The sequence below is a fragment of the Cheilinus undulatus genome, linkage group 24 (genome assembly GCF_018320785.1).
Source record: "Cheilinus undulatus linkage group 24, ASM1832078v1, whole genome shotgun sequence".
NCBI lineage: Eukaryota > Metazoa > Chordata > Actinopteri > Labriformes > Labridae > Cheilinus > Cheilinus undulatus.
Genome location: NC_054888.1, coordinates 17,985,020 through 18,010,122, shown reverse-complemented (window position 1 = coordinate 18,010,122; position 25,103 = coordinate 17,985,020). Strand labels below are relative to the sequence as shown.

The following is a 25,103-nucleotide window of genomic DNA, read 5'->3' as shown; positions in this document are numbered from 1 at the left end:
CCCGTTAATGCCCTGCAGACTCTCTTACACCCCTTGCACCCCCTCCTCTGTTTTTTGCAGCACTTTTCATCACTATCAGCTGACAGCTGCTCTGACCTGCACGGGGCCACGAGCGGGGCGAGTAAACACGCCGCAGCATCGTGGTTCAGTGAGTTAATGCCGGTCCATGAAGGCAGCTGCTGCTCTGCATGTGGACTATGGTACACACTAACACGGCGCACATACAGCAGAGAACGTACAGGACATTCAGTACCACAGCCGCACGCTGAAGGTCCAGAGATGAGCCGTCTTCTTTAAGAGCTCGTTTCCTCTTTAAACAGTCAGAAATCATCGGTTCAGGACTTTAACAGCTGTTCCACACTTTTATTTTTCTTCTTCTTTCAGTGTGAGTCCTTAAGTTACCCGGCAAAGGGATGCACAGACAGCAGACCTAATCCTCTGTGTCACTAATTATTTAGTTCTTGACCTCTGACCCCTTTATTTTATCGATTATATTAGTGTCTCTACCTCTGCACCAGTGGAAAGGAGGGTTTTCTCTCGATAAGTCAATAAATGATCATCAACAGATATGCATGGATTGTGAAAACCAGAGCTGATACCGATGCCACTTCTCATGGTGCAACACTCACAAAGCCAGCATTCTCCTGCATTTTTAACCATAAAAACAGGTCAGAGTTAGTCAAACAGGTCACTTCTTCAGTCTGATATAATCTCCTCTCTGTATCAGCAGTTAGTTCTGCTTAATGCAAACATTACTGATAAGTTATGACAGATAATCATCAGTTTCTGACATCAGTTCATGCCACATTATCTGCCAGAGGGCCAATGTGGGTCAAACATGATGTTAAACTGATGCATCTGTTCATAATCAGAATGATTATTAGAAATTCATGTGCAGATTTTGCATTTATTCATGCATTTTAAAAAAGATGCTAAAAATACAGATGTGGGTGCAGGTGTAGCTCAGTGGATGAAGCAGGCACCCATAAGCAGAGCTGCTTAGAGCCCTGGTTGCAGGATCGTTTCCAGGTAGGGCTGGGCAGTTAATCGCAAATTAGATTATATTTCAACAACAACATATTGCAAAAGTTGCAAAATTCCTAAACTTGAAACGTGTCCAAATACAGTTAGATACTTTTTTTGCGGCAGATATTTTATGCACATCACGCAAACATTCAAGTTTTCTTTAGAATAAAAATTCCTGTTCAATTTATTTAAAAAGAGATGACAAAAAATGATTATCCTTCAATATAGCAATCGATATTAAATTTGCAATATAAGCCAAAAAAATGCAATTAGCCTTTTGTTTTAGATGGTTTCGCCTTAGTACATTCTATATAATATCATGGAGGTCATAATATAGAAATGTGTTGCTTGTATTTATTGAAAAATGTTTTTAAAAATCACAATTATATTATTTTTATGAATCGTTCAGCCCTAATTCCAGGTCTCGGTGCATGTTTACCCCCGCTCTTTCTCCCTATGTTTCCCATCTCTCTTAAACAAATAAAGGCAAAAAGCCCAACAAATAATCTTTTAAACTACAAATGGAATTTCCTGAGCTGAAAGTCACAACTTAAAAAGGCAAAAACACACAAAAAAGGTTTAAAAATGTGAAAAGATTCATGTTTGAAAGCTGGCAAAGTCTTGAATTGGCTGTTGTTGTTTTTTTTAAATAAATGACTTCTTAAGTTACACTGTTTCCTTCTGTCATCATATCAAACAAAAATGAATCAATCATACAAAGAAATTTAGTATGAAAAGCTTTAATTTTCAGGAAGCTGCCTGATTTCTCCCAACTCTCGAATGAGAAATCAATGATTTTTTCCAAAAAGATGAAAAATTGTTTCGTGTTTCCTACAGACTGATTCCCGAATGACTTAATTTTGATTTTTGTGAAGAAAAAGTGCTTTTATTTCACCCTTCTGAAGAAATTATTGCAAATTTTACTGACACAGTGGTGTAATAATGTGTGTATTTGTCATTTTGCCTTCCAATTATTTACTTTAAATCTCTTTTTTATGCATTTTCTCTCCTATAAGCAAGCCTTTGAGTTTCAAGAATCAGTAAGCCTTGTGTTATTGTGTCCACTGATCAAATGACTGAAATAAAACACTTTGATTCAAAAGTTTGAGCACATTTATAGCTCAGTATCATCCTTGACCCAATATTTCTGCTTAAAAGAGTTCACACAACTTTGCAGCTCTGCTCTTGACTTTAAAGAAAGAATATCACCATAAAACGTCATCTGACACTGCCAACAGCTCCTGCTCCTTCTGCTGGGTCAAACAAGAGAACATGTGTGTTTCCTCACCACAGTTTTATGGTTAAAGAACATACATGTGAGCGTGTGAAACTGTGGATAATCCCTGTGGGACAGAAACATGATACACCAATTAAACAAGGAGAGAAAGAAGCTGCTTGGTCTGAGAAACACCAGCACACACACACAAAAACACACAAACATGGTCTCATTATCTCTGATCTTTGCAGGAAAGGGTTGCAGATTAATTATGGGGAAAAAAGGTGAGAGATTATCTGATAAATGTCTGTTAACCACCATGCTGGTGGTCTTTGCAGCGGTTATAAAGATGAAAATGCACCAGATCATGCTCTGATTTTATCCTGCTGACAGCAGCAGTATGAACCACCTCCTCTTCACTGAGTCATCCTCATGTTTAATCCCAAATTTGGACATTTTCAACACACAACAAACTCATAAGAGCTAAAATGAATGCAGGATGAAGAAAGTGCAGTAACACATTCAAAGCTAAGTCCCTGTATGGTGTGAACAATCAGGAGCTGTTGTTTGGTTGCAACCAGCTGGGGAAGCCAAAGTTGTACTTAAAACTACCCAACTCTATTCTTTAATATGACGTCTCTGTTATCCATCACACATTTGCATTAAAAAAATGAATGAATGCAGAACTATTTCCTTAACATCCAAATGGAGGTCATAGTTAAGTGTATACAGTACATAAATTGCAAGCTGTGTTTCAATTAGTGTGACTGCAGTACCTGAATGCGCCAGAAGATGGCAGCAGAGCAGAATCTGCAGAAAAACACCCAAGTCTCCACCTTTGCTTACTGTGTAAACTCTAATTATGCAACCAAGAATTACACCTAATTACTGCAAGAATTTACAGCTTCATCGCTTTGATTTTTGTCTTCTAAAAACCTTATCTGTGGCGCACTATGATTAGAAATGTTTCGCTAAAGCTGGCAACTACAGGTCCACAATATGAGACAAAAACGGCAAAATTATGCTGAATATGTCACCCTAGGGCTGATTTTTCTGTTGCATCAGTAAAAATGGAAAAATTCAGGCCTGGAACAGACATTGCACAGGCATGTTTTCACATTTCGTTGGCATCTTTTAGATGAAAAAGTGACTATTCAGCTTTTACTGAACCATTCGAAGTTGCAAGTCACTTTCTTTTGCAGAACAAGGTAAATGTACAGTTCTTGAACCTCTCAAATGTTTTTTCAGGACAAACGAGAGGAGTTTAGTAGATTCAGCTGGCGTTTTGATGCCAAATTAAGTTCAGAAAATCTGCACAAAGCCGAACAAGCAACCTGCAAAATACAGCTTTTATAAACCCCATTTATCAGAAGTAAATTAAGAGGGAAACTCAAGTCTTTCCTTTTGCTTGCTCTAAATCAGCGTTACTCAACCCTGCTAAACCAAAGAGCCACATTGTTGAAAAATACCTTTGCTAGAGCCACAAAAGGTGGTAAAAAGTGGCAATAAAATAAGTTACAGGGGGCAAAAATGGTCCAAAAGTGGCAAAAACGTGGCAAAAAATGAGAGAAAAGTCACTAAAGTGAGCAAAAAGCAGTCAAGAGTGACAAAGAAGTTGCAAAAAAGAGGAAACAATTGCAATTTAATGGCAAAATGTAGCTTAAATTGCAAAAAAATGGTGAAAAGGACAAAAATGGGATAAAGGTGGCTAAAAAGTCATAAAAATGGCCCAAAAAATGAGGGAAAAGGGGTACTTAATGGCAAAAGGTAGTTTAAATGGGTGAAAGGTGGCAAAAAAATGTGAAAAAAGGCAAAAAATGGGGAAAAGTTGCAAAAAGAAATTGCAAAGATGGGCAAAAAATGGGAAAAAGGGGTACTCCATGGCAAAAGGTATCTTAAATGGGCAAAAAGGGGCAAAAATGGGAAAAAAGTGGTAAAAATGAGAAAAAGTGTCAAAAAAGAAGTGTCAAAAATGGGCAAAATAGAAAAAAGGGGTAGTTAAAAGGGGCAAAGTAGGCTTGAAAAAAACTGGGTGAAAAGTGACAAAAATGGGCAATAGGCTGCAAAAGGTGAGAGAATAGGCAAAAAGCAGCAAAGAGTGACAAAAATTGGGATAAAAAAGTAGCAAAAGGCAGCTTAAATGGATGAAAAGTGGCAAAAATAGCCCAAAAAAAACAACAAAAAAACAAACAAACATAAAACAGGATAAAAGTGTCAAAGACTGGGGGAAAGGGGGCAAAACCTGGATAATAGTGGCAAAACAGAAGTGACAAAAGTGGGCTCAAATCAGTAAAAATGGATTATATGTGGCAAAAAAAAATTACAAATAAGGGCAATGAAAATATACAGACAAAATAAATAAAGATTGCCAATTAAAGCCAACTGTGTAAGTGTGGGAAAGACACTGCTAAATGTGACTTGTAATGGATAATTTCTGAGGTCAAAGTTTCCCTTTTTTAAGGTTTTCTGGGGAAATAATATTTCAAATTAAGACACAAAGGAGCCACATGTTGATTATCAATGCTCAACATGTGGTATTTCCTTGTCTTTGCAGAGCTTTAACAGTGAAGGTTTAGAGAGAGAGAGAGAAATGCTGCCACCTAGTGACCAAAGTCTGAATAAAAACAGGTGAACAAACACACCGCATCAAATCTGCACTGAATTAATACAAATATGGTTTAATTTTGCACAGCTGCATACCTAGAAACACTCAAACATGCAAGTAAATCATTAACACTCCTCGCTGATTCCAATCTTTACTTTCCAGTTATTGAATTGTTCAAATTCTTCACAGTGAAAATGCAAAGAGAGTTTCCCCTGTGGGGCATCTTGGCAGCAGTGCAGAAATCAACACCCATAACTCCCTCTCCCCCCTCCTCTCTCGCGGTATGTCGAAGTGGGATTTTTGGCGCAGACAAAAGCATTTTCAGACGAGAGGGAGCGAGACGGTTGGGTTGTCGAGGCCTCAATGCACGATTCATTAAACAACACGGGAGCTCAAAGACAAGACAGGCGAGTCGTTGTCTGGAGAATCCTCAACATAAAGAGGGCGTTTGTGTCAGGGAACAGGCAGTGAAGAATCACGGGGGAAAAGTTTTGTGGCGTCTTTTTAATGAGTGAAGTTTTGTTGCAGAACTCTGACGCCTTCTCTGATGACGTGATTGGCAGCTGAAATTAAAAGAACTTGTGAGGCTTTTTCAGTAATTAAAGGTAATTTAAGTTCAGAGTTAAGAGCTAAAAAAGCTCCACCATGTTTTTCTTCCTTCCCTCCGTTGATCCCACCTGTCAGAGGAGCATTTTTGCAGCATGAGCCTGAAGAGATGTGACATTCAAGTGAAGTGAAAGGCCTCGTAACTTGAGGCTTTGGTTTAAATTCCTGCAGATATTATACCGCAGGGCAAGTACTGTTCATAACCTCGCTAATGCTCACAGTGAGTCATAAAACAGAAAACTGCCTCTCTGAAACCTCAGACACCCGTACAGAGCGGCTACTGTATCATCGACACAATAGCAGGGAAATAAAGGGAACAAAAGCAACTGGGATTTAAGTCTCATATCTGCAGAAAACACAGATAAGATCTGAAGCTACTCTATGTACCTTTAGCCACATACAGCTCATGCATCTCTATCAGCAAAGACATGAAATGTGATCACACATTTCTTTGTTTTTCTCACTACTAGAGTAAGTTTGTTTTTATCGATTCTTGTTCTGGCTCTGGCCCTGCTTATTGAGTCCAGTTCTAATCGATCCCTGATTCTGATTCCAACTTCATTTGGTAGAGAAAGGATGATATTTAAGGAAAAATCATCGGTCTACCATTAAGATCTCAACAGTGAACTGTCAGCTGTGTATCCTCCTGAGACCTGAGCCTTTGTTAAAAGAGCCTTTTTAGTTTCTCACACTTATTTGAGATAAGTACTGTCTGATAAGTTCAGCCTTGTCGTTGAACAGGAATTTCTTGGAAATTCTCCTTTCCAAAACCCAAACAAATTCTATAAAAGAAAATAAAAAATACCAAAAAATTCTCTGAAAATTCTTGAACATATTTTCAAAGTATCCCATGAAAAGTACTTAAATATTTCTTTATATAGTCCTCAAATCTTTCAGTAAAACTTCCTCATAAAGCCTTAAAATTCAAATAAAAATTTCCCCCAAAATTCCATGCACATTCATGAAAAATTTCAAGCAAATCCCCCCTTACATTTCTTGGCAAATTCTAGAAATGTTCAGAAACATTCTCCAAAACACCACGAAAGTGACGGAAAAATAGAACAACAAAAACGGATTTTTTAAAGAAAAATCCTGAAAATTTCAAAGGACAAACCCAAATTCCCAATTCAGTTCCCCCAAAATTTGGTAATAAATTTCCCGTATTCCCCTGGAAATAAAAAAAAAAAAAAAAAAAAAGACAACAAACAAACAAAAAAAACCTCTCTGAAATATACAATAACCTCTAAATTTTCATAAAAAAAACTTGACAACTTCCAAGCAAATTCCCTAAAATATCCAAACAGCATTATCCCATTATTTCAAGCTTATCCCTTAAACTTTTCTCATCAATTCTATTATTAAAAATGATTACTATAATGTAGAGAAGAAAAAATGTAATGTTGACATATTTAAACGTAGTGTCTTAGGAGGATATTGTGTGTGCTATAGTGAGAAAAACCGCTGCAGACGGTGATAAAAGTCCTAAAAACATCTCTGCATGTGAAAATAATATCTAGGGATGCATAATAAGGATGGACTACATCAGTATCAGGAGATATTGGCTGAAAAAGTTAATAATCATTATTGGCAGAGTACGGAGAAAGGAGAAATTCTGCTGGTATTCACAACCAACATAACAGCTGTAAATATCGAATACTTTTGTGAATTTAAGTTTTTTTGTCAGGCCCACTGTAGCAGATGAAAATATTTTCAGGGCCCCAGAAAATTTACCACAACGACAACGTAAAACCAAAAAATTTTAAGTTTAATAATTCTGACTCTCTGAAGATGATGAACGGTGCTGAAAATACAAACGTAAGAAACATCTTTAAATCCTGTAATAATTTCAGTGACTACTGTGGGCTTTTTTGGTGCAGATCTCTTGAGTCTTGGATGCAGCTGTGAGACTGACCATCTCAGGGAACTTCCAACGTCCAGCTTTGATTTATTTTTTGCAGCAACAGCAGAAAAAACTACTATCTCACACAGGTAGGATGTTGGGAAAGGAAAGAGTGTGGCCAAGGCTCTCAATGGCATTGCTGAATCTGGGGTGACATCAATGAACTCCTCCTATTCTACAAAGCTGAAGTCATCAACTTGTGTTGATAAAACCCCCCCAACATGACCCCACAGCCCACTTTGGGAACCACTGATTGAAGGTAAGACCAACTAAGGAGCCTTCATTGTTGCAAAACCATTTGCAGATATCTGTACAAATCTGCAAATGCATGCAAAAACTGCTTACACTTGCAGATCTGTACACACATTTGCAGATCGTGCACACCAAAAGTGTTGCAGAAGTCACGTGTGATTAACAGCTAACTGAGAGGCATGCTTCAGTTCTAAGTGATGGCTTGTGAATGTTTTAAACGAGCCTGGAACTTAGGTGACTTTTCTTTAATGATTAAATCCACACCAGTAAACCCGATAATGATATTGAATATCTGTCAATCCATTTTAATCCATTTAAGATCATTTATTACGGCTAGCTTAAATGCTGGCCGCCATATTGTAGACCCTTTGTGAGGGTCTGTCAGCCAATAGCAGGCTGGTCCGTAATCACGCCATGCTCCCCGAACAGAGCATGATTGCGATAAAGCCTGTGATGCAACCCAACACCTCAGTATCAGGAGGAAAAATGGTATCAGAACATCTCTAATTTAGTCTTCTACGAGCAGGATGTAATCGACCAAAATTGCGAAAACTAAACTTCTCAGACAACAGTTGAAGCATCACGGAAAATTCTTGTGTCCTGAATAAAGAAGGAAGCCAACATGTCCATAAAACAAACACCTGCTGCTTCATGTGTCAACACCTCCTTCAGGCGTTATGATATCTGGCTGATGTGACCTGAAAAATTATGGATGCATGACCTTCTACATTCCTCCACGCCACTTTGACGCTCTCGTTAAGTGCAGCAAAAACTGTGGAATAATGAGATGTCTGTCTTTCCAACAAGACTTTTAGTGCCCTTTTTTCTCTTGTTAGATTACAGTTGAATGACTCCTAGGAGCCAACCTCATTCTTTATGATTATAGAGGTTAAAAACTTGCAAAATAATCTCTAGTAGTTATTTTCTGTCTCAATAAAAAGCTCTATCCATGATGGACTGCACTCAGTGAACGATCTCTGCTCAGTTGATCTGCACGTCAGTAAAACAAACACGATGAGGAGAAGCCTGCTAGCTTCTTCTTCTTCTGTATCGCTGTCACTTTGGCTGATTAACAGCATGTGAGTCAGTCTTCGAGGCCTCTGGCGGTTGGCAGCTGTCCAGTCGCCTCTGGATGATACGAGCGAGTGTGTGGCAACTCTGAACGTGATGTGCAGAGAAAAAAAAAAAAAAAAAACATGTTGAAACCCAGATGGAAAAGATGGCAACGAGAGTCATCTGTGGCTAGGGTTGAGGGAAGTTCAGAGAAAGTCTTGCATGAAGAAAAACTGAAAAGTTGCCACAAAAAGAGCCTCAAATCAATTGAATCAGAATTTACAAACATATAACCCACCCTGAAATGGGGAGATTAAAGTTTGTTCTCATCCAGTCTCTTTAAATCTGTCAGATCACAAAGAGCCTCGTTCAAACTGTGAAGTTTCCACATGGGGAGGTTGAAACTGGGAACCTTCTATCAAAATTGAGCCATACAATTAGCTCATTTGACATCTTAAATGGTAAAAATTTGTCTTTACAACTAATTTCTAATGGAAGAAATTTTAAAAAGTGCACTACTTTGGCTCCGCTCTGGCTTTGTTTTCATTCTCTACAGTCTCAGTCTAAATCAGTCTAAATCAATCTAAATCAGTCTAAGAGTGGTTTCATATTAGAACCATGCCTGAGCATGATTGCTCCCCTTCTCCTCTCTCTCTCTCTCCCCTTGGTCTGCATTTTCTGTCAAGATGAAGAAAGAAGAAGATGCACTCCAATAAGGAGCCTCTTCCATATCTACTTGCTACTCAGAGGTTAAATGGCCCTGAGGTGTGTGGATACACAGTTGACTATCCTGTACTCAGGCATGGTTGCCTCCAGCGTACTATGTTCAGATAGGGGGACTTGTGTCCGGTGTCTGAGTATGGTACGCTTGCATTCACGCTGACCAAATGAAACAGACTTAGAGCTTGAGTGTAATAAATCCAGGCCCTTGTCCCTGATGTAAAGCACTCTAACTGAGCGCCTTCTTTAATATCTGTAACACTGAAATGATGAACACTAAGAATAGGCAGTTAAATGGCGATACCACAGTGTTACTAAACCCTGCTCAACCAAAGAGCCAAATTGTTGAAAAACACCTTTGTAGGAGCCACAATCTAAGGGGTGAAAAGTGGCAAAAATGGCTTGAAGTAGCAATAAAAATAAGTTAAAGGGGGCAAAAATGGTCCACTAGTGGCAAAAACATGGCAAAAAAAAGGAAAGAAAAGTCACTAAAATGGGCAAAAAACAGTCAAGAGGGGCTAAAAAAGGGCTAAAAAAATATGAAACAGTTGCTATTTAATGGCAAAAATGTAGCTTAAATGGGAAAAAATTATGAAAAGGGAAAAAATGGGATAAAAGTGGCTAAAAGAAGTTGCAAAAATGGACAAAAAGGAGGATACAAGTGGAATTTAACGGCAAACAGTAGCTTAAATGGACAAGAAGTGTTAAAAAAAAAATGAACAGAGGCAAAAATGGGAAAAAATGTCAAGCAGTGGCAAAAATGGGAAAAAAATGGGGAAGGAGGTACCCCATGGCAAAAGGTAGCTTAAATGGTGGTGAAAAAATGGTGAAAAGAGGCAAAAATGAGATGAAAGTGGCAAAAATGGGCAAAAAAATGGGCAAAAAAGAGGTACTTGATGGCAAAAGGTAGCTTAAATAGGCAAAAAGTGGCCAAAAAATTGTGAGAAAGGGCAAAAAAAGAGAGAGGTGGCAAAAGAAGTGGCAAAATGGGCAAAAATGGGAAAAGGGGGTACTTAATGGCAAAGGTAGCTTAAATGGGCAAAAGTAGTGACAAAAAGGTGAAAAGGGGCAAAAATGGGGAAAAGATGTTCAAAAGAAGTGGCAAAAATCGGGTGAAAAATGTGAAAAGGGGTACTTAATGGCAAAGGTAGCTTAAATGGACAAAAGTGTTGATAAAAATGTGAAAAGGGGCAAAAATGGCGAAAAGAAGTGGCAAAAATAGGCAAAAAGTAGGGAAAAGTGGTTTGAATGGCAAAGGTAACAATAGCGTGAAAAGTCGCACAAAATGGTGAAAAAAGGCAAAAATGGGATAAATGTGGCATAAACGGGACAATTATGTTTGACAGTTAAAGCCTTATGTACAAGTCTGGGAAACAAACTGATTTATGTGATTAACTTCTGAGGTCAAAGTTTCCATTTTTAAGGTTTTCTGTGGGAATAATAGTTCAAATTAAGACATAGAAGAGACACAAATAATCACAAAGAGCCACATGTTAAGTATCACTGCGATACCATATCCCAGCTATCAAAAAGCTGCCATAGTATTGCTTTAATTGCCATAATGAAGACAGCGCTGTGTAATGAGTGATTTATGATAAATTTCCTTTAAAATATGTGTCCTTATCCACGAGCAGCACCACTGACTGAGTGTGAAGATGCTTTAACTTTGATAAAATAAATCCTGCCAATGATTTTGGGCCAATTTGGCAGTGTGCACATATATACATAAGGGCATTTTTTAAAAGTGGTAAAAGGGATGTGACTAACTGCAGAAATCCTGGGATTAGCCGTAGTTTCATCAAATGTTGTAAAATTTAAATTTCTAGACCAAACCTCCATCCAAACAGATTTCACCCCCTCCCTTAAAAATCAACGCTACAATTAACCCTGTCCTTTATGTGCTATTTTGGAATAATGTCCTGATTCGATCTTAAAGAGGTGAGCAGGTGGGAAAAGCAAAACCAGAGCCACCATTATCACCACTTTCAGCACCTCAAAGCCACCAGTGTGTGCAGCTGGGAAAACAAAGCATTCCCCAGTGACAGAGAGGAACCTTCTGACCGAACGCTGGAGATGGAGGATCAGATAGAAGACGGAAAACCAAACATCCTCTCCTCCGTCAGCATGAGATCACACCTTCAGCCTTCCATCAGGTAGAAAGCCCCCACAGCTGCCTTTATGAGCCTTTTAAAGGTGTCTATGTGGAGGCTATCATTATTGACATACTGCTGTAAAACAGCTTTGATGTTACATTTGTTACTGTCTGCATGTCTAATCAGTGTGAGCACGGTTCGAGACGCTGGCAGGATAAAAAGGAGTAATTACAGATAAAAACTCAGAGGTAAACGCGGTGCAGAGATGTCCCGAGGCTCAAATAAAGACAAGCGCCAAGAGTTTGTTTAGAGAAGACTGTGGTGAAGCTGATGTTTATTCAACCTGAGCAGACAAAAACCTCATTCTTCTCCTGAATACACAAGGTTCTTTCAGGAATGACCAAATATGGGCATAGGCAATCTGCAGGGTTCTATATACCTGGTAGTAATTGATGGAAATACAGCTGGACAATTAAACACAAGAAATGGCCTAGATTCTAGGAGTAAGAGCCATCCAGTAAAAGAAAGGTTTAGGCCAATCAACACCCCCCTGCTGCTACAACGACAGGTGTGGGAACAAACCGAGCTCCCGCCCTCTTCCTGTCCAGTTTGGAGGTCTTTGAAGGTCCAGTGTCCATTCATTTGACCCACCCAAAAAACTCCAGCCCCTTCATTTAAATCCTTTCATCCATGAGCGTCCCAAAGAGTGACGAAGCTAAAGGCCGAATTTAGAGATGAATTCATGCCCAGCATGGTTTATTTGTGTTCAAAATTTGTTTTCAAGTGAAGTAAAGCTGATATAAGTCACAACAAAGCCCGGTTAAATCACCTGTAATTCGGCTGAGCCAGACACGTTCTTCTCTCAAAGCCAAACAGTGAGTCTTCATCACGGCTTAACTACAGCATCCAGGTTTACACCGTAATCAGCAGGTTCACTAGGAGGAAACCACAGCGGGATTTCATAGATTGTTTTTCTAGAGACACTGCTCTAACTTACAACCTGCTTTGTTTTTATGGGAACTCATGTTTGCTTTCCCACTTCCCACTCATGACTGGACTGTTGAATGTGTATTTAAAGTTGATCCAGCTTGTGAAAAACAAGGTCTGATTTCTGTTTTAGGCCGCCTGGCATTGCACAAAACATCTGCAGGGAAATAAGAAATCTATTCAATATTTCACAAATAACACTCCAAATAAGAAAGCATGACTCAATAGTATTTTCTGTAATTAGTATCAAGGCCATCTATAAGGGGAGATAAAGGTGGAAAGCTTTCTGGGGCCCATGGAGGTCAAGAAAATCATGGTCCATTGTAAAGTTAAGCTTTGAGAACCAAATTTTTACTCAGAATGAAGGCTAAAAATGGGAAAAGTTGGCTGTTAAAAGTTGGTTTGAAATGGTGAAAGAGTGGCAAAAATTGACATAAAGTGGCAAGAAATTGGTTATAAGTGGCAATAATGAGCAGTAAATATGGTAAAAGAAATTAAAAAGTGGCTAAAATGATTTAGAATAGGATAAATGGGTTAAAGTGGCTAAATTTGGTGGAAATAAGCAGTAAAAAAGTGGTTAAAGAGTAACAAAAACAGGTTAAATGAGGCAAAAAGGATTAGAAGCTGCTAATATGGGATAAGAAAGGAAAAAAGTTGCAAAACTGGGTGCTAAAAATGGAGAAAAGTGGCGAAATTGGGTTTAAAGTGGAAAAATTGGGTTAAGATGGGCACAAAACTGGATAAAGTGGCAAATATAGGCAGTAAAATGGTGAAAAGCCAAAATAAAGCAGCAAAAATTGATAAATAGTGGCACAAAATTGGCTGAAAGTCTTAAAAATGAGCAGTGACATGGTGAAAAGCAGTAAAAAAGTGGCAAAAGATTACCAAAAGTGACACAAAATTTGCTATAGGTGGGAAAATGGGTTCTAAGTGGCACGAAATTGGCTTAAAGTGGCAAAAATTGGCAGTACAATGTGGTAAAACATGGCAAAAAAATGTATACTAATGGCACATAATTGGCTAAAAATGGAAAAATTGGGTTGAAAATGGCACAAAATAGCCTTGGGTTAAAAAAAGGCACAAGATATGCTTAAAGTGGTCAAAATGAGCGGTAAAATGGTGAAAAGTGATTAAAAAGTGGCGAAAAAATTATTAAAAGTGACATAAACTTTGCTAAAAGTGGAAAAATGGGTTTTAAGTGGCACAAAAATGGGGTTTAAAGTTGGCTAAAAGTGGGAAAATGGGCAGTATAATGTTACCGTGGGAAAACGTGGCAAAAATTGATTAATAGTGGCACAAAACTGGCTTAAAGTGGAAAAATCGGTTTAAAAATGACACAAAATTGGCTAAAAATTGAAAAATTGGGTTGAAAGTGGCACAAAAATAGGTTAAAGTGGAAAAATGGGATATAATTTGTACAAAACTGGCTGAATTTGGCAAGAATGAGCAGTATAGTGGTGAAAAGCAGGGAAAAGGTGGCAAACACTGATTTAGTGTGAAAACAAATGTTGCAAAAAAAGTGAAGGTCATGGACCAAGCTACAACCATCGCATCAAGAACTGCAGCCTCTGTGTTTGGGCCTCTGTTCTACCATCTGAGCTAAACTGGTGCCCCGTGTTTCATTTCCTGATTAATTTTATGCGTAAACTGTCTTCATGGAGTTTTTTTTCCCAAGCAATAATTCCTGAACACACTAAATTTCTGCATAAAATGGCAAATAAAAAGCTTTAAAGTACCAAACTTCACAAAAGCATCCAGTGTGTTTAACCTAGCCTGCAGCTATAATAAAACTTTATACACACAAGTGAAGTTTCCACATTTAAACGGACCATATTGTTAAAAATGTGTCACATTTATGGGCGTCAACAGTTCCTTTATAAAACAGATATTCCTCTTTGCAGAAACACCGTCATGTTCAGACAGGCTGAAGCAGCTGTGCTGGAAAAAGTCGACAGTAAAATCCTGATAAATAATCGCTCCGACATTTTCCTTCTGATGTAATCATCAGGTAAATATCTCATGTTTTATCTTCTCTTTACATCCTGTATCTACACCACACAGCTACTAATTTACGCTGCTTTTATTAGCCTCATTTGTTTTGGTAAAATATAGCTTCATATATCAGGGAAACACGGCTGTGAGGCCACCCAGGAGAAACGTGTGCAGCAGCATACTTCAGAGCGCTTACATGTTGTGTCAACAGAGAGGCGTTATATATCTGTTAAAGGCGGATAGAGAAACAAAGATGATGTTAATTTGATGATTAGCTGGAGGAAAATCCACGTTAACTTCTGCTGACGGTGAATAATCTGTTAATGATACTCCGTGTTTGACAGGAATCTCCTTTTATGGTCGAGTCACTTTCTGCAACCTCATTCACCCTCTGAATTTCCTACATTTCCCATAAACCCTTGAAGTCTTTGATAAAAATGATGCTAAGTCCTTATTTCTTATGAAAGTGTTTGCTTTTACTAAATATGTGCGATTTCAATCTTTAATATGAGTAAATAAATGAATAATCAAGTATTTTTTTAAAAAACCTAAATTTGCATGATCAAAGCATCATGTTCCTGTAACTATGGTAACAAACGGCACCAGTTTCTGTTCCCTACACAACAAAACTTTGTGTGGAGTCAATAAAAACAACCATAAAAGGTCTAATATGTGCAGCTGAAGTTAATGAGAAACAGCAGAATCGAATAATTTCCAGTCAGCAGTTTTGTCTCTGTGTTGAAATAAAAGCTGTCTTGTGTTGCTGCATTGTTTTCTGAAGCTCCAACTGTGGGTGGCAACTGGCAGCTTCTGCTATTTTCTTCACAGATTTTGCTCACTGTTTCTGAGTAACCCCACTATAAGACAATGAGATTGGAGCAAAGTCCGTACTTAAATCCTCAGCATATTCAAATGCACCGTTATTTCCACTGGAGTAGTTTATACGGAGCAGGTGCACCCCTGCTGGACTCGGTGGTGACGTTCCCCATTTCAGCTCGTCACTGTGGAACTTATTCCTGTTGATCTTGCAGAAAGGTTAGCAAGAAGTCAGCCAGTCCTGTGTTGAACAGCAAAAACATGGAGAAACTTCACAGCCTTCAGGATACCAGAGAATAAAGTAGAAGGAATTTAATCATTTTAAAGAACAAATAATGAAGTATTGGTGGAAGGGAGGCTAAAAATGGGCAAAAATGGCAGTTAAAAGTTGTTTAGAGGTGGTGAAAAAGTGGCAATAATTGACATTAAGTGGTAAGAAATTGGCTATAAGTGGCAAAAATGAGCAGTAAATAAGGTAGCATTTAAAAATTGGCAAAAATGATTTTGAATTGGATAAAGGGGTTAAAGTTGTGAGAAGTGGCAGAAATAAGCAGAAAAAAAGGAGTTTAAGAGAAACAAAAACAGGTAACATGAGGCAAAAGAGGTTTGGAGCAGCTAATAAGAGTTAGGAAAAGATAAAAAGTTGCAACAATGGGTGGTAAAAATGGTGAAAAGTGGCAAAAATGGGCAGTAAAATGGTGAAAAGCCATAATAAAGCGGCAAAAATTGATAAATAGTGGCACAAAATAGGCTTGAAGTCTTAAAAATGAGCAGTATTATGGTGAAAAGTGTAAAAAAGTGGCAAAAATGTATTAATAGTTACACAAAATTGGCTAAAAGAAGGAAAATAGGTTTAAAATGGTGCTAAATTAGGCAAAAATTGGCAGTAAAAGGGTTAAAGGGGTAAAAACTTGGCAATAATAATAATGGCACAAAGTTTTACTAAATATGAAAAAATTTGGTTGAAAATGGCCCAAAATTGGCTAAAAGTTGAAATATTTTGATTGGAAATGGCACAAACTGGCCTTACAGTGGAAAAATTGGGTTGAAAATGGCACAAAATAGCCTTAAAGTGGAAAATTGGGTTTAAAAAGGCACAAAATTGGGTTAAAGTGGTAAAAATGAGCAGTAAAATGGTGAAAAGCGGTAAAAGTGGCAAAAAATTATTAATAGTGACACAAAATTTGCTAAAAGTGGAGCAAAATTGGGTTTAAAGTGGAAAAATTGGTTAAAATTTGTGCGAAAGTGCGAAAATGGGCAGTACAATGTTACCGTGGAAAAACGTGGCAAAAATTGATTAATGATGGCACAAAATGGGCTAAAAATGGAAAAATTGGATTGAAAATGTCACAAAATAGCCTAAAAGTGGAAAAATTGGTTTAAAAAGGAGCAAAAGTGGCTTAAATTGGCAGCTCTGTTCGTTTTGTACACACTCTGCTTTACTTCTGGTCAAATGTGATGCTTGCCATCCTCTAGCTTATCCAAAAGCAGAAGGTGACACTTCTGCTAAACTTTGCATCCATACTGTTTGACCTCCAGGTCAAAACCTGGACTGTGGAGCATGCCCAGAACACCAAGTCTAGTCTGGTTAATTTGGAGCGTATAGATGCAAGAAAAAAAGCATATTGTGTTAGTGTGACTCTGGTAAATCATTTAGCACTATGTCAGTCATGCATGCATTCACAAAGTCCAGTTTTAGCCGGGGAAGCACAATAACTTGACTTCTACTAACTGAATGAAGAATCTTGACATGTTGGCAAAATGATTTCAGAAAAATGTTCTCCCTCTTCACAGAAAAAGGTTGCAGAACTAAAACAACAAGAACAGAAACAGCTGCATCAACCACAGCTGCTTCAAAAAGGTTTTAATAGATGCACCAGACTGAATTCTTGTGTAAAGTTTACCCAATCAGCTCTGCACATTCTCTGTCTCTACATGTATATGTGGGCATGCCTAAATGTCAGCATCACGTCTGTGTGTTTTGTATAGAGTGTGTGAGTGTGTGAGCATGCAGTCAGCAGAAAACACAAACCACAGCCAGGTAAAACGAGGCGGTATGGATGAAGAGCGTCTGTTTCCACGGGAGGGAACCAACAAGCCCTGAAGAAGGGAAAATCTGAGCAAACCGCAAATTACCACCTTACACACTCACACAAACACACACTTAATCTGCTGCACAACACAACAACACACTGACAAGCACCTGCACAAGCAACATCCCTCACCTGCATGAACTTTAATTCTGAACTCTAATCCTAAAAATTAAGCCTTTTGAAGTGAAGATCGGCCAAACATGGAGAATGCATTTAAACACAAGCCAGCACATGTGGACAAAATCATGGCTGGATAGATCTGAATGTGTGGTACATGCCTGTGGGATTAGAGAACCAGGGGACCAGGTCGCTGCACAAAAGGCTCTGTTAATGAAATAATAACATTTTGTGTTTTTGGGTCAATAATAATAATAATAAAATAATCAATGTGCTGCAAACTGCAGAAGAAAAAAATGGCAAAACTGTAAAAAAAAGGAAAAGCATGACAAAGGGATACAAAATGGTGCTAAAATTACCACGAGAGTGCAAAACAACCTAAAGGATTCTGAGAGATAGAGAGACAGATGTTAGATGACCCTAAGATGTATAAGGACTACAGAAACATCCAAAGTGAAGGTAGGATGCAAAACGAGAGCAAAAGAATGCAAAATTACCGAAAAGTCTTACAAACGAACTACAGAACAATGCAAAATAACAACAAAGGGATGCAAAATCACCACAAAATGATACAAAGCAATACAAAATACACACAAAATTATGCAAAATATATAGAAAGGACTACAAAATGACCACAAAATGATGCAAAATTATTAAAAGAGGATGCCTCATGACCACAATTGTTTCTATAATGCAACAAAAATACAAAATGATTCAAGAATATCTCCCAAAAGACACAGAAAATCCCCAGCTGGATGCAAATTAGGGTTGGGCAATTAATGGCAAATTAGATTAAATTGCAATATGGCCAAATCATACAGGGTGCAATATTTCTTTAACCTGAAATTTTTGTCAAAATACCAGTTTACAACTTTTTTTTGCAGCAGAGATATCATGCATTACAGAACATGCAATCATCCACATGCAATTTTTTAACATAGTCTACAATAATCCTATGTTTTTGTACGTTTTCTTATTGAATATGAGAAAGACATAAAAATTACAACTCCCTTCACAATCTCAATTCCTATCCAGTTTGCAATAGGAGTCAAAATCATCACAATTAGATATATTTCAAAATTGCTCAGCTCTAGTTTTATCAAATATTGTGTTGGTTATAATATAAAATGATTTATTCCTTGTGTTTGTTGGTAAAAAAAAAGAACATAATATAAGGAACTTAAGAAATAATCACATATCAAATTGCAACTGCAATACCAGGGGGAAAATCGCAATTAGATTATTTTTCCAAATTGTTCAGCCCTGATGCAAATAACTAATAGGCTAGATACAAAACATGAATGGAATATGCAAAAAGATGCAAATGGGAAAAATGTTAAAATAATCAGCATAAGGGGGATACAAAATCATGAGAAAGAATATGTAAATAACCAAAGAAAAAACAATTTATCATCTAAAAAAATGCAAAATGAACATAAGTGATAAAAACTAGCAAGAGGAAAGATGCTCAGTGACAGCCAAATGTTGCAAAATAGCAAAAAAAGAATTAAAAAAAAAAAAAAGCTGCATGAGGATGTAAATTGGACACTGAAGGATATCAAATGGATACAAAGGGATCCAAAATAACCATAAAGTTAAGTTAAACCACTAGTTAGGTGCTTAGAAGTTTCATGAATCAAAATTGTCTCCAGAAGATCTAAAGGAAATAAAAAGGCTACATAATGGCAACAAACAGCTGCAGAGTAACCATACTCAGATGGGGTTAAAGAACACAAAATGACCACTTAACAGCCAAGCTGCTGCACAGAAAGATGCCTCAGTGCAATAAAATGATGTAGTGTGGAAAGTAGGGATGCAAAATTAACACAGGGATGCAAAATGACCAGAGAGAATACGCTCAATAGTGGAAAATGACCCAAATATCAAAAAAGGAATGCAATAAACCACAGCTGTAACCAGCTGGCACAAAAGGATGCAAAATGCCAAAAATGAATACATATATCTAAAAAATAACATAAAATGACCACAAGACATATAAATTGGCCTGCAGAAAGATGTAAGATGGCTTAAACAGCTGCACAATAGCTTTTAGAGGATAGGTAATGATGGCCTAATTTTTAAAATGACAACAAAAGACCTAAAGATAAAAGAGCTGAACGTGCAAGGAAATGGTGGCAGAATAACAGTAAAAGGAGGCAAAAAGGCAACTAAAAGACTTCTTAGAGCCATGTCTGTATCCATGATCCCTCCAGTGTGACCTTAGCTAGATGGAGAGGTTTCTACATGTCAGTTTTCAGGATCTAATTGGCAGTAAATGCTATAAATGCAAAAGGAAAAAACACCTGGCGTTTGATCATTACATCCTATTTTTGCAGTACTTAGTAAAAACAGGTCAGAGCATGATTGCATGAGTGCAGAGATTAAATTTCAAACAAGTCCACAGACGGTAAAGTTAAAGTATATTACTGACAGCGCACGAGATGCTGAGAGCTGTTCATGATTCCTAATGGACAAGTTCAGACATAAACACCAACCACAACCTCATTCCGACCTGAGGAACCAAGCTTTGAGATCATGTGCCAGCACAGAACCAGTGAATTATTCAGAGAAAGCAGATAAAAAAGCCAACATTTGAATTAAATATAGCCTGGGGGGTTCTTACATGAAGTACTTTGATTTTCATGGTTAACTACTAGCTTTACTGCTGGCATTTTCACATTGTTCAGCGATATTTCTGCGCATTTTCTTCAATATTTTGGTAAGAAGTTCGACCTTTTAGCTGTTTAATTCCCTTTAAACAGTCAATAAACAATTTAAACATAACATAAAAAGAATTTATGTTACAAACCGTGCTGTTTCCTACCTCTTCGCTGTGTTTTTATCTGTTCCACCACCAACAGCAGCAGCAGGATGCAGCTCCTCAGCTTCAATATCGACCACCTGTCGCGCGAGCCCATCCTCGGGAAGGTTTACGACGGTTGGCACGAAGAAAAAAAATAAAATAAAATAAAATCCTTTCAGAGTTTCTTTTGAAGAGTTTTCATCGTTCAAAAAAGAAAATAAATCACCGTGTGAGAAGTTTCGCCCTCCTCCTGGCTACCTGTGGAGGCTGTGGGCACCTTTACTATTACTAGAAGTTTGGGAGCGCGAGGAGGGACGTCGTCGAGCGGGAGGGGGTAGCGTAACTTCCTGCGAGGCGTCTTCAAAATAAAGGCGAATATTGTTACTGAAACTAACCAAAGAACTAAAGAACTAAAGAACTGACTAAACAGATGAATAGATAAATAAATAAATCGATAAATGAAGACATTTTAATTTGTTTGTTAGCATGCTGTTGACATAACATCGTTCAAAGTGTCCAAAGTTCGATTTTATTTTCAACAAAATGACAGTAAATCTGTTCTTAAGGTTTATTTTCCCTCACATAGAATTATTAATTATTAAATAGAATTATCTATTATACCAGTGAATTAATTAAACGGTTTCTGTCACAATTTAAAAAAAAATGCCGCCTACATTAAAGCAGATAAAATAACTTAAACACATCTTTATTCATACTTTTACACAATTCATAATATCTGTACTGAGAGTCTGACATTTTTAAAGCCACTTTTTATACTTGCCTGCTTCTATAAGATAATTAAGATATCTTCAATTGGCTTTTTAGGCATCTTTCTATCCAAGAAATGTATTTTTACTATTTTAAGGTTCATTTTTATGTTCCACTTTCTTTGTGATCATATGTTGAAATGACGGTAGCTGCTGTGATAGTGCAATGTCATTTGACGAAGCAAAAAATAAAAACAAAATAAAATACACACTCCATAATGACTATTTCCGGTTATTTTTAATTCAATCAATTATTAAAAGAAAAAAGTTCTTATATGTTTGTAGATATTAAATTTAAGGACGTACGTACAGCATGCTTTTATTTTGAAATAGTGACTTTAACGTTGTAGGGATTCTTCATTTTTCTTACAGATATTTCAGGATATATTTAATGCGATCAAATTGCTAAAACAGAACAAAAACTCACGTGTACCTATTACATTTTGAGAGCGTGTGTAAATCCTGCTTTTATTTTGAAAAGTTGGATTAACTTTGCCGGAATCCTTCCTTTTCCTGGCTAACTTCACACACCTGCCATCTCTCCTTTTAAGTGCCTTCAGGGTTCAAGTTTGACTTTATGAAGTTTCTTTCTGCATTTTCTCCCCAGGCTCCAAAAAGCTATTAAACTTACTGTAACCTCAGTCTGTAAATACTCAGATGACAGCTGGTGGAAACGGAAAACGCGCTATTTTTCTGAGGAAAGTTAAATTTGATTGTTTAGTTTGTGATGGAGCTAAGAGTCTAATGAAAACAAACACACAGGAAGTAATATGAATCAAACTAACAGCTGATTGCAAAGGCATAGGAATCAGTTTTATTGTGAAAATCTGTACCAATGAGGGGATCTGACTGCAGGCTGTGATTTTGTTAATGCTAAAAAAGATAATATACATGTAGATGAGTGCACACAATGAGCTTTAAACAAGGTAGAGATACCTGTATTTATGCTTGATTATAATCTTTGATATGGGAGCTAGTGCATGCATTTTCAACTGAATAAAGTTTTATTATTAAAAGTTTTTGACAGTTTCATGCCTTCATCTTCTTAAATGGCAAAAATTCAAAAAAGTTTGGACATCATTTGTGCAGTTTCCCTTTAAATATGCACAAAAACCTGCAGCAAAAGTTGCTTTAATATGCTTTGTAAATCAGTACACATGTAGGCTTGAAGAGTCACCATGTTCTCTTCGTCTTTAAGACTTCTGGGGCTCCATATTTTTCTGTTTTCAGATTTATTTTCATAACAGAGCCAGGTGAGGTGGTTCAGTTATCTGATTAGGATGCCTCTTGGTCATGAGGCACGTCCAGCTGGGAGAAGACCTGAGGGAACCTGCTGAATCAGCACCAGCAGTGGAAATCAACATGTGGCTCTGGAGCCACATGTGGCTCTTTTGTGATGGTTTGTGGCTCCTTTGTGTCTAAAATTGAAACATTATTCCCATTTTAGTCATTTCTATTTGACACTTTTATCCAGCTTTTTGCAACTTTTTGCCCCTTTTTGCCCATTTTGCAACTTTTTGCCCATTTAAGCTGCCTTTTTCAATTAAATGATGATGATATTTTTTGCCAAGTTTCCCACCTTTCCACTGATTTTTGCCCATTTCAGTAACTTTTCACTCATTTTTTGCCACTTTTCTCTCAGTGATTGCTGCTTTTAGCTCATTTTTGCCACTTTTTTTGTCACTTTTTACCCATTTTGGACACTTTTGTCAATTTTTTTGCAATTTTTTGCCCCTTCATGCCTTTTTTTGCCATTTCTCATCAATTTACGCTGCATTTAGCAATCAAATTCCACCTGACTCCCATTTTTCCACCTTTTTTTCTTTTTGCCCATTTTATTCAATTTTCACTCATTTTTTTTCCACGTTCTTGTCACTTCTGGACTATTTTGCCACCTTTAATTTATTTTGTTGCCACTTCTGACCCAGTTCTGCCACTTTTCCCTAGTGTTTGCCCTTTTTTGCCTATTTTTACCACTTCTTGCCCATTTAAGCTGCCTTTTGCAATTAAATGCCACTTCTTGCCCATTTTAACACCTTTTTTTTCTTATTTTTCCCAATTCTCCTACATTTTTTCTGATATTTACCACTTCTTGACTATCTTTGCCACCTTTAACTTGTTTTTTTTTTTTTGTCTTTTTTTACTCATTTTGGACACTTTTATCCTGTTTTTTGCTATTTTTTGCCCCCCTCTTGCCTATTTTTTGCCACTTCTCACCCATTTACGCTGCATTTTGCAGTTGAATTCCACCTGACTCACATTTTTCCAAACTTTTTTTTCTTTTTGCCCATTTTATTCACTTAACACTCATTTTTTGCCACGTTCTTGCCACTTTTGGACCATTTTGCCACCTGTTACTTGTTTTTTGTTGCCACTTCAGACCCATTTTTGCCACTTTCCCCCAGTGTTTGCCCCTTTTGCCTATTTTTACCACTTCTTGCCCATTTTAACACATTTTTTTCTGATTTTTGCCCATTTTCCCACATTTTTTTTCTCATATTTACCACCTATTGACAATTTTTGCCACCTTTATCTTATTTTTTGGTCACTTCCCCACCCATTTTTGACACTTTCTGTCCTTCCCGCCACATTTCTCCCAGTGTTTTCTACTTTTTGACCACTTTTGCTACCTTTAACTTATCTTAATTCCCACTTTTCACCTCTTAAACTGTGGCTCTTGCAAATGTATTTTTCAACAGTTTGGCTCAATGGTTGAGCAGGGTTGAGTAACTGGTCTAAAGTCACATTTTCTGGTGCAGAGAAGAGGCCGATTAAAGCTTAAAAAGGAAGTAGAAACAAACATGCAAGAGAGAAAAACAGACATACAGTTTCTGTGAAGCCAAAAGCATCTTTCTAGGTGAAAATGACACACCCTGAAGGCCCCTAAATGGACAAAGACACCCCTCTAAACTAACCTTTTGTGGCTCTACAGAAGCATCACCACATCTGAAATCTTATCAGTGTTTATAGCTGTGATTGTGAGGAAATCAGCAGCCTAATATAAGTTTTCCATGTGTTTCACTGCCTCTGTTCAGACATGTCGGCCTGCAGTGTGGCACCTGTCTGAAACCTGCATTCCTCAAAGAGAGAAAGGCTTCTTATGATGACAGATGCCCCGTAAATACCTACCATCCATCCACACAACCTTTCCTTATCAAACGCTGCGCATCTTTCTGCAAGAAATCGAGCAAAAGTTGGGTTTATTCACAGGGATTCCTGTTAAATAGACTCTTTGTTTTCTTATAGGGAGGAAAAATGAGTGTCAGCATTAAAGGTTTGTCAGAACATGCCCTAGACCATACCACTGAATAGAAAAATCCCTCTGCCTGTGGAAGTCTGGATCTCAGCCTGGATCCTGTGTGCACATGTAAAGCTAAGCCCCACTTTGCGCCCTGGGCTGTCTTCTCGGGGGGCATGTGTTGTTGTAAAGACCCCCTCTTTCCTCTCGTCCCTCTCTTCAAATCTAAATTCCATCGGTCCTCTCCCCTCGCTCTCGGCTGTCAGACCTCAGGAAGAGTCATCTTGAAAGGTAGCACTTAAAGTTGCGACCTGTAAGTGAGTGGTGCGGCGCTCACCTGTCATTTACGTCTGAAAGCACAATACGAGAGTCAGAGAGGAGGATTCTGGGTCTCCTTCCAGAGAGGGTTGTACAGAAAGTTTTACCTGCCAGGTGAGATCAACAATTCCACCTGGATGTCAGGAAGTACAGCTTTATGAAGATTACTAATCCAGATACATCATAATTAAACCATGAGATGCACTCTGCACTACATGCAGGGGCGTAGCTAGGGATTTAGGGCCCCTAGGAAGAATATTTTTGATACACAAAGATGATACACTTTTGAGCACTTATTCCAGGGTCTAGCCGGTGCTCTACCTCCCTCTACCCCCTAAATTTAATGAGGGAACACAGTAAAGGGTTCAACCAGGGGTCTATCTTGCTCTACATCAATTTACTGATAGGTTTTAACTGCTTCATCTGACCTTTATTCCCCTCTTTATATCACTATTGTATTTTTTCCCCTTTTAGGGCCAGAGAGCCAAGGCTGCATGCTCA

The 25,103-nt window shown here is 37.8% G+C and overlaps 1 protein-coding gene across 2 annotated transcripts in view; it reads right to left on the bottom strand.

Moving 5' to 3' along the window:
• LOC121506189 (collagen alpha-1(XVIII) chain-like) overlaps positions 1 to 20,473 on the bottom strand; it is a 65,358-nt gene extending 44,885 nt beyond the window's left edge. The window contains exon 1 of one of the 2 annotated variants that reach the window (XM_041781867.1): positions 20,286 to 20,473. In XM_041781867.1, coding sequence (XP_041637801.1) covers positions 20,286 to 20,394 — 109 coding nt within the window. In that variant the 5' untranslated portion in view covers positions 20,395 to 20,473. The remainder of the gene's footprint in view (positions 1 to 20,285) is intronic. The other variant, XM_041781869.1, reaches the window with a different exon arrangement.
• Between the last annotated feature and the right edge of the window lie 4,630 nt (positions 20,474 to 25,103).